The sequence below is a fragment of the Ochotona curzoniae genome, unplaced genomic scaffold (assembly GCF_017591425.1).
Source record: "Ochotona curzoniae isolate NIBS_2020 unplaced genomic scaffold, NIBS_Ocur_1.0 scaffold_2453, whole genome shotgun sequence".
Taxonomy (NCBI): domain Eukaryota; kingdom Metazoa; phylum Chordata; class Mammalia; order Lagomorpha; family Ochotonidae; genus Ochotona; species Ochotona curzoniae.
The window spans coordinates 24,602,552-24,620,800 of record NW_024467094.1 but is presented as its reverse complement, the minus strand read 5'-3'; the positions used below and the strand labels follow the sequence as shown (position 1 = coordinate 24,620,800).

The 18,249-nt window shown below is 34.5% G+C and overlaps 1 protein-coding gene across 1 annotated transcript in view; it reads left to right on the top strand.

Moving 5' to 3' along the window:
* The window catches only part of STXBP4 (syntaxin binding protein 4), a 132,927-nt gene that overhangs the window by 31,117 nt on the left and 83,561 nt on the right, over window positions 1-18,249 (top strand). Inside the window, exons 10-13 of the mRNA XM_041000289.1 lie at window positions 3,789-3,885; window positions 6,570-6,661; window positions 12,832-12,921; window positions 16,053-16,118. Coding sequence (XP_040856223.1) covers window positions 3,789-3,885; window positions 6,570-6,661; window positions 12,832-12,921; window positions 16,053-16,118 — 345 coding nt within the window. The remainder of the gene's footprint in view (window positions 1-3,788; window positions 3,886-6,569; window positions 6,662-12,831; window positions 12,922-16,052; window positions 16,119-18,249) is intronic.

Below are 18,249 nucleotides of genomic sequence, written 5' to 3'. Positions count from 1 at the left end.
CAGATGGTTTCACGTTTTAAAATACCAAACATTTTAAAAAGAGCTAATGCCAATCCTTTACAAACTCTTCCAAAGGAAAGTATGAGAGAAGGGAGCACTTTGACATTCATCCGAAGAGGCCAGTAACATCCTGACACTCAAATAAGACAAATACATCAAGAGGAAAAAACAAACCTCTAGACCAACATATTTTAAGGTTATGAATGTGGAAGTGCTCAACAAAAACTTACTGAACTAAGTTCATCAACATATCAAAGGATTATAGATCGTGACCAAGTACAAGACTTTCCAGAAATACAAAGTTGATTTCGTATGCAAGAATTAGCATGGGGCCCAGAGCACTAGCCTAATGGCTGAAGTCCTCACCTTGCATAAACCAAGATCCATGTGAGTGCCAGTTTGTACCCAGTGGCCCCACTTCTATTCCTCCCTGCTTGTGGCTTGGGAAAGCAGTGGAGGACTCCATAGCCTTGGGACCCTGCACCTGCGCTTTGAGCCCCAGAAGAAGCCTCTGGCTCCTGGCTTCAGATCAACTCAGCTCCAGCTATTGTGGCTACTTGGAGAGTGAACAAGCAGATGAAAAATCTTTCTGTATATCTCTTTCTCTCTGTAAATCTGACCTTCCAACAAAAATAAATAAAATCCTAAAAAAATTAGCATAATGGTCTAAGTATAATAAAAGGAAAAAACACACATAATAGTCTTTTTGGTCACAGAAAAACAGACTGACACAATCCAGTATCTTTTCACAAGAAAAATACTCAACAAACTGATTATAGAAGGAAATTTCAAACTGACAAAGAGTATTTATAAAACCCCACTGCTAAAATCATACTTAATGTTGAAAATCTGATTGCATTTCCCTAACAACTTGATGCAAGACTAAGATGTATGCTTCACTAATTCTGTTCAACATTGTGCTGGGAGATTCTAGCAAGAGTAACTAAGCAAGTACGAGGAAATAAGCAGCATGCAGACTGGGCAGGACTGAAAGAGTCCCTACTCCCAGATGGTGCAATCTTATATTTGAAATCTTTCAAGGATCTACTAAAGTACAACTAGAACTAAAAACAAGTTCAGCTAGGTTATAGCATTGTATTTTTGTAACAAGCAATGAATAACCTAAAATGAAATTAAAGCGATGATGCTTATGGCAGCTAGGAGAGTAAAACCCTAAGAATGATTTTAACACAGTAATTAAACACTGAAAGTGACAAAACATTGCTGAATGAAATTCAAGACTTGAACAAATGGAAAGATGTCTTCTTATAAAGAATCCCTTAACTTCATTATTGGGATGTTGGTATCCATACATTGATAAGCAGATTCAGTACAATAATTATCAAGATGTAACCTATTTTTTTTCAGAAATTGACATACTAATCCAAAATTAATATGCAAATGCAGAAGACTCAAAGTAACTTAAAGAACTTGAAAAAAATCTTACATCTTGACCTAAAAGTTATTATAGAAAGCTACAATAGCACAATTTGGTGTTTTCAGAAATATAGGTGAATGGGATAAAATTGAGATAGCAGAAGTGTTTGTACACATTTGTGACCTGTTCATTTTCAGTAGGAATGTAAACAGGTAAACCAACAAATTTGAAAGGAGGTACATTTTTCAGGAAATTGTGTTCTGACAACTGTATATATACACACACCACAATCAAATTGGAGCCTGACTTCCCAGCATATGTAAAAAACAATTCTTCAAAGACACCATTAAGGAAGTGAAAAGAGAACCTATTTAGGGAGAAAATATATGGAAATTAAGAATCTAGTAAAGAACCTGTATTCAAAATATAGAATGACCACATAATTTTTAAAAAATATACAGATTATGCAAGTAAGCATTTCTACAGAGAAAGTAACTAGATAGCCAATAAAGACAATGGCAACTGCTGATGAGGATGGAGATACTGAAGCCTTTATGTACTGCTAGTGGGAATGTATAGTGATAAACATACTTTGGAAAATATTGTGACAATTCCTCAAAAAGTTAAACATACTGTTAACTTGGCCTAGCAGTGTGGTCCAAAAAAACTTATGTGCACAAAAGCAGTGGCTTGGACTAGGCGCGATGGTTTAGTGGCTAAGTCCTCACTTTGCATCCGCTGGCATCCCATATGGGTGCTGGTTCATATCCTGGCTACTCCACCTCACTTCAAGCTTCCTGCTTGTGGCCTGGGGAAGCAGTTGTGGATGGAATGGCCCACATGCTTGGGACCATGCACTCACATGAGAGACCCAGAAGAAGCTCCAGACTTCTGGTTCCTGGTTTCAGATCAGCTCAGCTCTGTTCATTGTGGGCACCTGGGGAGTGAACCAATGGACAGAAGATCTTTCTGTATTTCCTTCTATCTATAAATCTACCTTTCCAATCAATAAATAAATCTTTTTTTAAAAAGAAAGTTTATGAACAATGAATATTACAGAAAACTTCTGAATAGATTTCAAAGTATACCCCCACAAAAATCCTTTAAAAGAAAATATTTGCTCAGATGAATGTAACTGTTCTTTATAGTAACAAAAGTAGAAATAGTCAAATATGCAACTAATAAATAATATGTAGTATATCCTTACAATGAAGTTTTATTTTATTTTTGGATACATGCTGCAGTATATCTGATAAACCTCAAACCATTATGCTGAAGGGGAAAAGCTAAGTACAAAAAAAAAACCCAGAAATAATATTGCATTAATATGAAATTTCCAGAATAGACAAATATCATTGAGTGTATGATGGTAGTGAATGCATTGCTCTAATTTTTATTCGTTTTTGTGTACTTGGAGAAATTTTGAAACTCAAGGAAAAACATGCATTGTATATGGAAGCTAGAATCATTATTCCTTGTAACATCAGGCAAATGCTTATGGCACAGAAATGATAAAAAGGCGATGTTAGACTATGCATATGAATCATTTCTGAGGAGCTGATATTCTCAATATACCCTTCTTTCAGTATGCCTGCTTGAACTGTATACATGTGCATTAACTAGTTGTCGTTTACCATGGTATACCCTGTACACATTTATTTTTAATTACATATTCCACTTTCTATATCCATATGTTGCTCTCACCCTTTAGGTCATAAGGTCTCTGAGAGTATAGATTTTAGCTTGTCGTTCCAACCCCTGTTTTAGTGTTATGCATGACAAATAAACATGTCAATTAAATGATGAACTATTGAGCAGTCTAAAGGAAGAAGAAACTTGAAAGAACAGTAACCAATATTGAACTTCATCTGCATTTTATTTTTCAATGATTTATTTATTTGTAAAGAAGAAGTATATAGAAAGAAAGGACTAGATGGTGAAAGGGCTTCCATTCATTAGTTCACTCCCTAAATGGCTGCAGTGGCCCACACGCTGACGGACACAAAGAAGCTAGGAGCTGCTTCCAGGTACCCCACAGATGCAGGGGCCTATGGAATCGCTCCCAGCTTTTGAGACCTTTTGGGCAGCAAACCACCTGATGGAAGATTGTCATCTCTATCTCTGCAACACTGCCTTTCAAATAAGTAAGTCTTTTATTTAAAAAAAATTTTTTTGATATGGTTATAAAATTTTGCATTCTTTGTACTGACAAAGCGATAGTAGGGCTGGGAAACTAATCCTTTATGATCAATTAATCCCTGAATTTTCAGCAGATTTTCTTTGGGCATCTAATTCCAGTCAGTGTTCAGTGTTGACTTTTTTTTTCCCTCCACTGGGTTGTAAAATAACGTTATAACGAGAAGTTTTGTTCTTTAGACATTTGAAAAAAAGATTCACCTTTCTTTTCCAGGCTCTAAATTATCTTGGCATTCAGCCTACAAAGGAACAACAGCAAGCCCTGAGACAGCAAGTACAAGCAGATGCAAAAGGGACGGTGTCTTTTGGAGGTAACATTACCCTTATCTTGTTTTGGTTGAAGAGTTTGTGTGACCCATTTTTGTTAAAAAAGAGAATGAGAAGTAAACTACATCTACTTCAGGCTCCTTAATCGCTAGCCCTGGATAGGTTAGCATAAGGAATAACCTTATTAGTTTCATTTATTGCTGAAACATCATTCCATTGTTGTTTTTGCTTAGTTCATAAATATTACTTTAATAATTACAAAGGAAACCATAGAAAATATAAAAATCCTAATGTTATCGCTCAATTGATTTGAATTCTTCTAGCAGCTAATATTTTTATCATATGTACATAATTATTAACAGTAGTATAATGTACCACTTAGCCATGATAATGTAAAATTAAATCTTTCCACTTTTGACAGTTTTATGGTTTCTCAGTAACAGACATTGCAAAATCTATATTATCATTGTGCTTGTTGATGTTTTCCTTCTTTTTATAGAATACATATTGTAAATAAATTATTTGGATTCTTGACACACATTTGTAAGCTGTTTTACCAAAGTATTTTGTACATCTTTTTGTTCTTATATCAGTAACCTTTTTCCCCTGGCACCACTGTGTATTTAAGTTTGGTACACGTGGGAAATGCTGCATTGTAATACTTTAAAAGCATCTATATTGCTTTAAAGAAAGGAAAGGAAATTCACCTTTTGGTTTTCAAGTGATGATAATGGCATAGCTGTGTTCCCATAACCTGTTGAAAATCACCATAAATAATGAGAGCGAGAAACAGAAATCCGTGCCTAATGAAAACTACCCTAGCTGAGGTCTGAAAGCAAACAAGGAACAGTCAATGAGTAAGTGAGGCAAGGCAGGTGAAGCCCAAGATCTGAAAAGATGTCTCAGTAAGACAGGCATGAGCTGATCTGACCCTTAGGAATTGAAGGAATTTGGTGTTCCTGCCCACTGGGTTTAGGTAAGGCATTTAAAACAGGATTGTTATACAAGTTGTTCCCTGCCCAATCCAAAGTAGTCTAGCAACTACCACTCCTTCACACCTTGAGGCAAAAAGAAGTTTATTTCTTTGAGAAATGAAACCAAAGAGATCATGGACCTATAGATGCCAACAGCAAGCGAGTTTGGGAAAGTATATGGGAAGTCATTACTCAGCAACACACCCAGATTGTTCAGTGATATCTACAGTTAAGATTGATTTATTTGAAAGACTGAGTTACACAGAGAGAAAGAAAGGCAAAAAGGAAGAGAGAGTGCCATCCATTGGTTCACTCCACAATGTCTGGAAACGAGGTGATCTGAAAGCAGGAACTCCTTCCAGACCTCCCATATGGGTGCATGGACCAAAGCATTTGGGTCATCCTCTGCTGCCTTTTCAGGTACATTATAGGAAGCTAGAATGGAACTGGAGCAACTGAGACTCAAACCAGTACCTATATGGAATGCCAGTGTTGTAGGCAGTGGCTTTATCCATTCTGCCACAGCACTGGCCCCAACAGTCTAATTTTTCAGTCCATAATTCTTTTTTTTTTTTTTCATTTTATGACATAGTTTTATAGGCTCTGGGATTCCCCCAACCCCTCCAAAAATTGTTAAATAATCTTGTAGCCAAGATCTCTAAGAATTTGGAAAAAAAAATCCACTAACATAAAATCAGATCGCCCAAATATCAAACAGATAAAAATTGATGCAAAAAGAAAATAGCAAAGGAATAATGGGAGACAGAAGAGAACTTCAGATGAATTGTAATTAACATTTGTAAGAAGATAAGCGAAGGTAATACATTTGTAAAATAAGGCCAACATAATATAAAATACAAAGTCAGAGAACACTTAAAATGACCCTTGGAAATTAAAAAAAGTACATGATCATACAGAGATGAATAGATCTGGATCTGAAGAAATTATGAATTGCTATGACAGTTATTTCCCGGTGGTCTTGGGCAGTGTCAAGATGGTTGACCTATCTTAGCCCAGATCTTATCATCTATAAAAATGAAGATTATCATGAAAATGAAATTGTTAAGCACCGTGGCTGGCATAATGTGGCTGTTAAATAAACATTAGCTGCTGCTATTATTATTAAACCTCAGATCCCTCCAGCTTGAAAAGCCATGTCATAATATTGTCATATGTTTGGGAAAAAGTCATCGTAATACATGAATTGGAGGATTAAATAATGTCTTCAAAATGTGTTTGTTGCATTATTATTCTTATTTTTAGAAGTTAAGTTAAACTAGTTTATTATTTTTTGTTTAAATCACTTAGGATGACTTTATGTTTTTTAAATTATTTTTTGTTTGTTTGAGACAAATAGGCTGACAGAGCACCTGTGTGCTAGTTTACTCTCCAGATGGGCTGCAGCCAGTACCCAGGAGCGTAGTCTGGTCTCCTGTGTGGGCTGCAAGAGCCCTGTACTGGAGCCATTCCCACTGCCTCCTAGTGTCTGCACTGGGTAGAGTCTGAGCCAGAGTATAACCCTGATGGGAGATGAGGGCATCTTAATTATTTCTGTTAAATACCTACTCCTGCATCTTCTTATTGGAACTTACATTTACCTGTAAGCTCAGCCAATGCTGTTTTCAGACTATTTATGTAAGTTCAGTTTGAATCATTTGTTATAAAGCGTCATTCCAACTTAATTTAGAAAAATGTAGGATTTATTTAGATGAGGTTAAATGCTATGTTCTTTACTGTAATATGTTCTATTTTAGATTTTGTCCAGATTGCCAGAAATTTATTTTCCCTGCAGTTGGATGAAGTAAATGTTGGAGCACAAGAAATTTCTAACATATTAGATTCACAGGTACAGTATGCCCTACAGAATTATTTTAACTGGATTTAAATCACAAGCCTTGAATGTCACTTGTCATATATCTAGACAGATTTCTATCTTTTTGTTGAAATTGTACAAGTAATGTGTGCTCCTTGGAAAAAACTGTATTAAACAGATTAAATTCAATTCCCTTTGACCTCTCCATGAATGTCTGTCACTGGCCCCATGTTACTTCTATTACTAATTTGGCCAGCGTTGATTATTTGAATCATAGAATATGTATGGTAATTATTGAGTATACATATAGATATTGGACGTGGGTTGTCTGTGTCCTTTTTGACCTGTTTTATCTCCCTGTTATGTACACACAGAAAAATATTCATAAATATCTGTCATAGGAAATTTTAAAATCTGACCATCAGCATCAGATGAAGAATAATGAAATATATTACCCCAAATGTTTTCCTGCTCTGTTTTTTGTTACTATTGACAGTCCTCCACCCAAATTCAGGAGGACACTCGATCACCTTCTAACAGCATAGATCAGTTTTACTTAATTGGTGTCTCATATAGAGCAAATTTGTGAAGTCCTGATACATTATACTTCTGTGGTTAAAAATGTTTTTGTTGACACTCAGCCATGGTGTTGCACAAAAAAAAAAAAAGAATAGTGAAGAAAAGAAAAGAAATGTATTAATTTATATTACCTATGTTCATGATGCTTATCAAAATTTTCTTCACAATTGCAATGTAAAGTTATGTAAGAATACTTCAGGAGTTCATGCAAACTGGAATTTAAAGACAAGATTATTTTGTTACCAAAATGTTTGAAAGCCATGTATATGAGAGAACTTCAGCAAAGTCATGGAAAATGCATACTATGGAAAAGCTATGCATGAATTAAAAAAAAATGGGGCCAAAATAAACTTTTAATTCTGTGTTCCATGAAATCTTTTTCAGCTGTATAACTTATGAGAACCTAATTACCAAAACAATAGAAATGTTGTAGAAATGTGGGTAACTTACATTCAGTTGTTCTGAGATTGACAAACAGCAGGGCAAAGTCTATAATCATTCTGTGAGGGATGTGTGTTTTTTACTCATGTTTTCTTCTTTCCTTGCTGTTAAAATGGCTTCATTATCTTTCCCTTGCTTCTCTATAAAAACGTTTTTATTGACATAGAATATGCACATTGTGATAAAAAAATCTGTCATATATAAGTTGATACATTTTTATTGTGTGTCTCACATGGAATCATTGCTCAAAGACTTCTTCATGCGCTTGCTAGTTAGTTTCCACTTTCACATTGGAACCACTCTTCTTATTTAAAAGGACATAGGTTGCTTTTGTCTATTTTTGAATTTCATAATACAATCAGAGATGATTTACTTCCAGGCAGCTAGCTTATTTTGTTTATCATTTTACATGAACTCTCAAGAGTTCTTAAGATGCTGTCCTTTAAGAAGGGATAAATCAGTCCTACTTCTGTTATTTGACAGAAAAAAAAAAACCTAGATTCAAAAGAATATGACATTTAGAACCAAAAATAAAACTTTCTGTGATTCTGATCAACATTTCTGCATTAAAAATCTCACAGTGTACACCTGCTGCTAGCACGAGGTAAAGCACTGAAATGGCAAGGTTGGAGACCACATTTAGCAGTAATCTAAATTTAACAGCAGCAGACAATAATCCATCATAACATAATGATTTTACCAGATTAATCAAGTGTCATGAAGGGAAGATTTTAAAAATCATGGAACACTACAAGTTCTCTACCGTGTGTACTAGTCATAGTTCAGGATCTTGTTTATTTTATAGATTGCAGATCACCATTTTCATGTGGAAATAATACAGAATGTATAATGTCAGGCTGACTTGTATGTGATAAGACTTAGTAATGTCTCACTTATACAGGTCATGCATCCATATAAACATCTTTGAGCATCATATCTGATCATTTTAGATTTGGAGACATTTCGGGCTTTGGGATTTAGAAAATGCTCAGCCTATCAGATCTGTGAAAATATTCCAGATCTGAAAAAACTTTAAAATCTGAAGCAGTTTCATTTTGGATAAAGGATACTTACAACCTGTACTATGCCATGATATCAGAGACATTTGTCACTACTTGTGACAGTATACCATCAAAAAAGCACTTTTCTTAAAACTCATCTATAACACCAAATATACAGTTAGCAGTTTGCATGGTATTGTGTTAAGATAGATAAAACTCAGCTATTTACTTTAAGGTAAAGTCATGGACACAAATAGTTGTAGTTACATAAACTGCCTTCTGTCATATGGCCATAATCATAATAGAGCTTAGGACATTAAGAGAGGGTTCGTAACATCCTTGACAGTTGAGTGCATTTGGAAGGTAAAGTGAGATTCTGACTGTGTGTGTGGAGAGTGCTGAGTGATCGGAGTTGTATCATAGCATGAACCAAAAGGGGTACAGAATGTAATTGCAAGCACAAGATAGTGTGCTTTTAAAGAAGAAAGTTGGTGTATGCAGATGATGAGAGTGTTAGAAAGGAATTGTTGACATTTAAATATGATTTTTTTTCTACCAGGAATTCACTTTCTGAAGCTTGGTCCCCAATGTGATCATGTTGAAAGAGTAGAACCTTAAAGAGATGTGGCTTAGCAAAATCAGTTAGGTTGTAGGAGCTGTGCCCTCACAGATCATTGCAGTTTGGGGGGACTGGATCAGGTCTGATTGGCCCGCGTCCGTTCCTGAGAGGATGGGTTGTTTTAAGCCAAGGATGTCCCCTGAATGTGATTTCCTTGCACACACTCTGCTTCCATCGTGAAGCTTTTTGCCATGAGGATCTCACTAAAGCCTGACACATACCAGGGTCGTGAATCTCAAAGCCACGAGTTCAGTAGACCTTCTTTCTTTATATTATCCCCAGCCTCATACAGCAACATGAGGAGGACTAAGATGCAAACGAAACTTGTGACAGCATAGTTAGGTGACTGCAAGAATTCAAATGTAGGATAATAAACTATAATGAAGACAGTGATAGAAAGGAAAGGAATGATGTATGAAAGATATATACACAAACAACAATAATAAGTACATCAAATAAAACTTACAGATTAATTCAATGTAAGAACCAAAAGGAGGAGATGGAATTAAAGATAACTCAAAAATTTTCGTTAAGATAATGGTACTGTTAGTAGAAACTGGGAGACTAGGAAGAAAGTTCATTCTGGTTAGAGAAGACGATGCCCCTGTTTGTGTTTGTTTGAGAGAGAGTTAAGTTCAGGAGGTTGACAGGAATCAAAACCACAGGCTACTGGGAATAAGGAGCTGGAAGAGATCCAGGAACATTTGGGGGAGCATTAATTGAAGAATGACAATGACTATCACTCAAGACTTACACAGGAAAAGTAGAAATCAGCAAACTTTGAAAAGCTTCTCAAGCCCTCCTCCTTTCATTTAAAGAGTAGAAATGAAAATAAGAAATTGGAAGTGGTGTGAATGATCAGCAAGACAGTAGCATAATGGACTGAAACTGTCCAGTGAAGAGAAGCTCCAGCAACATGTCTGAGCAGTGTTGTATGTTAAGAAAATCACTGAGTGCCATTTACCTTCTAATGCAGCACTTTTATTAATGAAATTGCAATGAATGATTTTTAAAATATGGGACTAAGAGGAGATATGTAAAAAACAGACTGTAAGAAGTTCCTAGCAGGGGAAATAGATGGAGAAATTGGTGCACACAGATATTTTGAAATAAGTGGGATAGTCACTCACAACTTTATAAGAGGAAGATAATTGAGTAGGTTCCTGAGGAAAAAGCTTATTGGACAAATCAGACAAACAGAAGTTACATGATGCTGAATAATTTGATGCTGAAAAGAGCGGAACAGGAAAGAAATGTACAGGTTGGAATGCTCAAGTTCGAGAGATTTCTGACTGGAATCATTGTTATTAAATGTTATTAGGTGGTAACAGTTTGTTTCTCATGCTACTTCCTTGGTTAAAATACATTTGAATAGCAATGTCTTTTAAAATGTGCACACAAAGGAATTTTCAAAGAATTCACAAGTAACATCTGTGGCCAGTTCTTTAGCTTCAAGTTTCTATTTCTCAGTGGTAAATAGCAATGGAATTATAAAACTCTGGGTAAAATCATGGTTTGTTCTAAGTATTCATTCTAGTGTTCTTCCCAAAATGGTACCATGGATTCTGTTTCGTGTGATTTAGTAGCATGATGTTACGTTCAGAAGTTTATGATCATACCCTAGAACCTGAAATCCCAATCTGTAATTTGTCCTAATAAAATATTGTAACTCAAAAAAATTGCTGGGGGAGGTTATAGCTTTGCTATCTAAACTTGTATTTAAACTTTTGAACCTTGTCCATTTCACTTCTTGGAATCAGAATATATAATGAGGCAGCATTGTGCATATGTAAGCCATAGTCTACTCCACTAGCATCACCTGTTTCAATCCCAGCTGATGTGCTTCCAAGGCCCTGCTAAGCTGCCTGGAAAGACAGAGGAAGAAGGCCCAAGAAAGTTCATAATGGATAGCACAGATGGAGTTTCTGGCCCCTGGCTTTGTCCTGGACCAGCCTCGGCCATTGTGGCCATTTTTGGAGTAAACTAACAGATGGAAGACTTTGTTCTGTTGCTTCATCTGTCTTTGTATCTCTGCCATTAGAATAAATCTTTAAAAGCAATAAAAAGTAAAGGGACCAATACAGATTTTCCTTTGGCTTAAAGGTTATATAAAACAACCATTTCAATGTTGAGGGATAGTGTGCTGCAGATATTAATTCAGATGTAGCTTAAACTAGCACTTTAGTATAATAAGGCAGCTGAAATGCATGCAGAAAAGAAGGTTAATATTTTGTAAATCCTATACAACTGCCACTAGGTTTCTTCTTGCACAACTCCATTGTACTAGCCTTTGTTTTCCACTTTTGCAAAAATTGTTACATTTGAAAGTCTGTCCACAAGTAGTCTAGGATGATAGAGAAACTGAGTCATATTACTGTGTTAATAGTTCTGATTTAACAGATGAAGAAAATGAGCGCATATAAATTATAAATAATAGCCATGGATATCCAAAACTAAGTATGGTGGAAAAAAAGGAATTGGTAATGTTGAGGGGAAAAATGTCCCCCCAAGCTCCCCAATTTAACAAAGCAAATCTGAATTTATCATGTTTGTTCCACCATGACCTTTGTGGAATAATTTGTAAAGTCACACACTGTGGTATCAGTGGTGACTTTGATGGCCATATGTTAGCTGTGAACCCTTTGGCAAGTTACTCAGCTGTGTCTGCTCATTCCTCATAACGTGGGACGGGGCTGTTTAATACTGAGTATAGACAGTACTTATCAGTGTATCCACATATAGTGAAGTGTCCCCAAATTCATAATACATTATTTGTATTTTATTCCTATTTTTGCTTCTTTACCTACTAGGCTTCTTTACCTAAATAACAATCATTTTCACCATATAATCCTCTGTATTTACAATACTTTTTAGTTCTTTTATACTTCCCATGGAGAACTTAGAGTTGAATTGTATATTTGGTTAGATTACCATTGGGTTTTTTCGTTTTTAACTTTGTATTCAAATGTCAAAGAGATCAAATAAGATGCAAGAGAAGTTGTCATCTGTGCTATTTTTGTTGCTGTTCATTTTTACATGAATTATTTACAATAACTAACTCACAGTTTCTGTGTAGGAATCTTTTTAAGCTACTTAGCTGTTGTATTATATTTCATTTAGTTAAGATGAGATTCATAGTTGCAAAGTATGTTATTGACATCAAATAAACAGTTTTGATTTTGTAAGCTTTGGGCATGATGCTTTTGGAATATCTTTAGGAAATAATTTGTAGGTTTAATTTCTTAAGTTTTTTTTTAACATTATGAAGTCTTGGGATTTGAACTTTTAAGGAAAATTGTATTGTGAAAAATCATAAAGGTAACAAGATAATGTGTGTACCTTATTATGATCTCAATTCAATCATAAATACCAACAATGTAAGGTGAAGTTTAAATGAATCTGATTGCTCCAGATTAATTTGATATTTTGTTTAATTTTAAAGTAAGAAACTGCATCTGTTTATTAAAATGCAAACGCTGAATGCTAATTCAAAGGACTCTAGTGTTGGTTCTCATAATTAACATCTAATGCAAAACTTTTCTCTTATATTTCAATGTTGACAGCTTCTTCCCTGTGATTCTTTAGAAGCAGATGAAATGGAAAAGCTTCAGCGTGAAAAAAATGATGCCTTGGAAGAAATGAAGACCCTCAAGGTAACTACTTCTTTTTACAGCCATATATTGAAAAAAAAAAAAAGAAAAGAAAAGAATTCTGGATTGAATTTAAGGAACATCTTAGTTTGCTAATGTCCTTTGTAATTAAGAAAGCATGATTTAAAGCAATAAGAAATGCATGTATACCAAACATACCAAAAATGTTTGATTTTTCATACTTAATCTTATTACTTTTAGTAGAATACTATGTTTAAATAATAATCTTTACAGAAAGCTGTTATGTCTGAGATCTTCAAAGAAGGCTACGTAACTATCATTATTTTACTCCGAGGATGTACATTTTTGTGTCTTAACACAAAAGTGAAATTTTACTGTCTGTGATTTACTTTGTGTTAGGTACATTTTACAATAATACAGAAGAAAATTTTATTCCTATGTTAGTTAATTGCTGGACCCTCGAAAGGATCCAGTAGAGAAAGTTTCTGTTCACAGGCAACTGTATTTTTAAAATATATATTTGTGTGAGCAAGGAGTGTATGGGAAGTATCTGCACCTCCCTCTTGGTTTTGGTGTGAATCTAAAACTTTTTTTTTAAAAAAAACAGAAGCCTCTACAAATAAATAAATATAAAATTTTACATGAATTGTTTTTTACACCCACTTCTTTTTTGCAACTTGCCTATATTTTTTTTTCTTTTTTTTTTTTTTTGTCGGTTAGATACATATCTTGGGTAAATATCTACAGATCTTCCATGTTCTTAATGACACTCCCCAAATGACCTCAGCTCCTAATGCTGGCCTATCCCAAAGCCAGGAACCAGGAGCTCGTTCCCAGTCTCCCCCGTGGGTGGTAGGTGCCCAAACTTGGGCTGTCATCTGTTACTTTCCCAGATCATTAGCAGAATGCTTAATCAGAGTAGAACAGCTAAAACTGGAAGCCATCAGTCCCAGAGTGTTCTACATTGAACAGTTTTATAGTTATGTCTTTGGGTTATTTTCAAGTATATATACAGAATAAGTCACTAAAACTATAATTGCTTTATTAATGGATATGAACATATAAACTTCCTTATAGATTACCACATTCCTTAAAAAAAAACTATTCACTGTCTTTCCAAATGCTTAGCAACGTTTCACTACTACAGGAATATTTTAAATATGTATTTATAGAATATTAAAGCTACTATCTTTCCATATTTTTGGAGACAATACTTAGAAGTCTAGAAGGAAAATGTAAATTTAGTCTTAAAATTAGCCATCATTAGGGGCCAACCCCATGGCATAATAAGCTAAGATTCCTCCTACGGTACCAGCATCCTACAAGAGCTCTGGTTTGTGTCCTGGCTGCTCCACTTCCAATCCAGCTGCCTGCTTATGACTTGGGAAAGCAGCAAAAAATGGCTCAAGTACATGCGGCCCCCACCCACGTGGTAGAACCCAAACAGCTTCTGTCTGCTGCTTTGAATCTGCCCAGCTCAGGCCATTGTGGCACATAGGAAGTGAACAGAGGATGGAAGATCTTTCTGTCTCCCCTTCGCTTTGTAACTCTGCCTTTCCAATAAAAATAATTAAATCTTTTTTTTAAAAACCAGCAATCATTTCTTCATACTGTCTTGGAAAAGTTAGTCAGTGTTGATGCCTCTATGTGACAGCATTATAATGTGCTTTATTTCTGTGTAAACCATTCAGTCTTTCATTTTTCAGAATTTTTAAGACTTTTAGATATCTTTAATTTAAACTTTATCATTATTGAGTTTAATGATATATTTCAACTTTTATTTCAATGTAATTCTTAAATATTGGAACTTTAATTTAAAAGTTTATATGGAATACTCATGTAACATTAGACTAAGGCTTCCCTGAGGAGTCATTCAATAAATCCAGTTTCATCTTTAAAGCTTATAAAATGTAGCTGAAAATATCTTTAAAAGCCTGAAATTTCAGATAAAACAAATTCTAAATTTTTAAATTACCTTTATTGCAAAATCTACTTAGTAATTGAGAATCATTTAAGGAATTTTACAAGTTAGTATACAGAATATTGAGTATTTTATTTGTGGTAGCATTTATATTTTTCTGCATGCATTTTACACATACACACAAATGACGAGTTATTAAATAAAGGTTATAAAGATGATCTCTCCCACTTTTCATTGTACAGTGGCATCACTGTTCTTCATGTCTGATTTAAGGTTCAAGTCAAAATGAAACCAAGATAATTTTGTGCCAGTGAATACTTTTAATTTTACAAGAGTGAAATTTTAAGGCACTGTATTTATTTTACAAAGCCTTTCTTCAAAATTCATATTGCTTCTGCTTTTCAAATATGAATGAAAATAGATATATTTTCCATTTCCAGATGCAAGAAAGTAGAGCAGATAGAATGAAGGTGACTTGCCAGAACATAAAAGCACGGGAGCCAGCTGTCTCTTGGCTCCTGGTCTGTGGCATATTCATTAGCTTGCTGTAATACATTCATCCTCATATACTTTGATTTCACCTCTTAGACAAGATTGAACTGGAATAGCCAAAAAGATTATTGCCTGCTATAATAAACATTGCAGTATTACTATGAACTTTTGCTTCTCAACTTAAGGTTCAAGCGATTCCTTTGCTCCAGTTTGTAGTGAAATGGCTCTTAAATTTCTCTTACTATCTCTTATTAAACCGATAAAATGTGCTAACATTCATTTGCCTTGGTATTATCTTATATCTTAGTTACACTAGTCTTTTTATGGATAATCTTCTAAGAATTAACTAAAAGTAGCAAAATAATAGTTCAGATTTGCATATCCTCCTTCATACCCTCTTTGGTATGGTTAAAAACCATTGCTTATAACTTCTAATAATGATACTGCTGTGTTTGGAAACACTTTGGTGATGACAGCTCCAGAATCTGTTTAATGTTCAAATATTTTGATTTGGGCTGACTTCAAATTTTTTGGACTTCAAATTTTGAAATTTTACAAAATTGAGGTAATGGAAAAATGCATTGACATCACCATTATTTTGTGGGCAATTCCTTTTAAATGGCATATATGCATCCAGAAAAGTTATTGGGAACTATATTTTGAAATTACAGTTATTTGTTTTTTGGGAAATATATAAGCTTTGAAACAAAAAACAAAGCAATCATACTTATGGATGACTTCATAACATTTTTACATATAGGAAAAATTATTTGAATCAGAGAGGCAAAGGAAACAATTGGCAGAAGAGCTCCAGAACGTGAAACAAGTAAGTGTGTGTACTATACGTATGTGTGTTTGTATGTGTGCAGAAGCATAGGAAATTCAGGACTTACTAGTGCAAGTACAGTATAAGATAGTATTGATCTTAAAGGAATCACTTTTGCAGACTGTACTTGTGCTGAAATCCTGTTGTTATTTCTTAAAGGAATGTTAAAACCCATCTTTGAAGTAGCTTTCAAAATCTGATATTCACATACCCAATTGTCTTTATTGGGTTACCATTATTCTTTATTCTTTTATTTTTGGTCTGTATTTTCTCCTTTTCTTCCTTTTTCCTTTATTATATTACTCATGCCACATTTTATTATGGAAAACATATGATACAGCATCTTTTAAATCAAATCAAATTAAGATTTGAAATTAGTTTAAAACAAAACAAATATACAATGGCAAAAGTATAAACAACAACAACAACAAAAAGGGAAGACACACTATTAGACATCAGTGTCCATTACCTGATTCTGGCTCTCCCTCATTGTGTCCCTGAAGCAAATAGCACTTTACATGTCACCTGCCACTTAAAACTTGGGTTTAGCAAACAGCAGAGTCCAAGACTAAAAAGACTGTTAAAGAGTAGGCAGAAACAGCAGAACTAGATCAAATACAAGGTCATGTCAGAATTATCAAGTACGGCAATAAATCCCAAAATACAGCGTGTATGTCAGGACTTGGTCCTCCTCAGCCCTGGCTGAAAGAATGACCCAACAGTGCGTACAAACTAAAGTGGCGCCCTTGGAGAATCACTGCTCCTGGAGGGAGAAATCAGATCAATGAATGGATGGATTCCCCTCGGACCTAGGCTGTAACGGGAGAGAAGGAAGTTAGAGGGAAAAGGTAAGGATCTTGTGGAACGAAGAAATAAGACACAAATATGTGATACTCTATCCCATGACCCTCAACAAATTATCCATGAAAGAACTGCACAGAAGAGGGTGCTCTTAAACTAAGAAGTCTGTGAAATTTAAAAAAAAAAATTCATATCATCACAAAAAGAACTGTAAAATTAAATCAGAAGAATTAAAGCTTTTCTCCTGCTGGCAACTGAATCATGAATGTGAAGAAACACTCTAAACTCAATTAAATAGCCTTAGATTAGCATTTTGGGTTAAGGAAGACCTCCCATCTACCACCACATGTACGGTATCCTGTAGAAAAGACAACAGAATGTTGTGCATCCAAAGCAGTTGATGATACATGAAAACCAAACATAATGCCTGGCTATAGATTGGATTCTGTATTGGAAGGAGAAAGGTGCTATAAAGGACATGATTGGGTAAATTGACAAAACTGGGAGATAGTAGATTAAATTATTGAGTGACCATACTATGGTATATTTAGGAGAAATTTTAGGAAGCAATGGAAATTTCAGGAATACAGGACTGTCAGTAGAGCATCATCTATCCTCTAATGTGTGAGTAATTTATGTGTGTTCTGTATATGTGGTATATGTGTGTATGTTATGTACATATGTGTGTTATGTATAGAAGCATATGTAATACATAAATGCAGTGTACATGTGAGATAAATCAAAAGCATGTGTCTTAGCATTTGAAATTATTTTCAAGTAATTTTCTAGTCTTCTATTTTTGACCAATTTTCTGGTAGCTATTTTAATATTTTTATACATAAATTAAGTTCCTTTTAGAAATTAAAAAAAAATCTGTATATTCCAGATTTCTGTGGCCAGTTCTCTTTAAATTTTAATGTTTGCTTATGTGGGCACTTATAAATCTTCCTTGTTAAGGTTTATTTATAGATTAAACTGAAAAATAAAATTCTCCTACATTTAGTAATAATTTTCTTTGGTTCACAGTATTTGAAACAAATAAGCTGTAGAATGTCAAGCATGTTTAATATAATTACATTAAATGCTAAAGTAAAGATGTGAATCTAAAGAAAAATAGTATTTTATCTTTGTACTAGCAATTTCTTCTTTTTCTGAATAAGGACCTTCCGTGTTTGTTTTTCTAAAAGGATTAGTTCCTATTTACTCAAAAACAGATCTGCACAAGGAAATAAGACTTAGACTAATGACCATGAAAGTTTAGTAGGATTCAGGACCAACAGTACGGGGCAGCAGATTAAGTGGCCCTGTGCTACATTAGCATCCTACATCA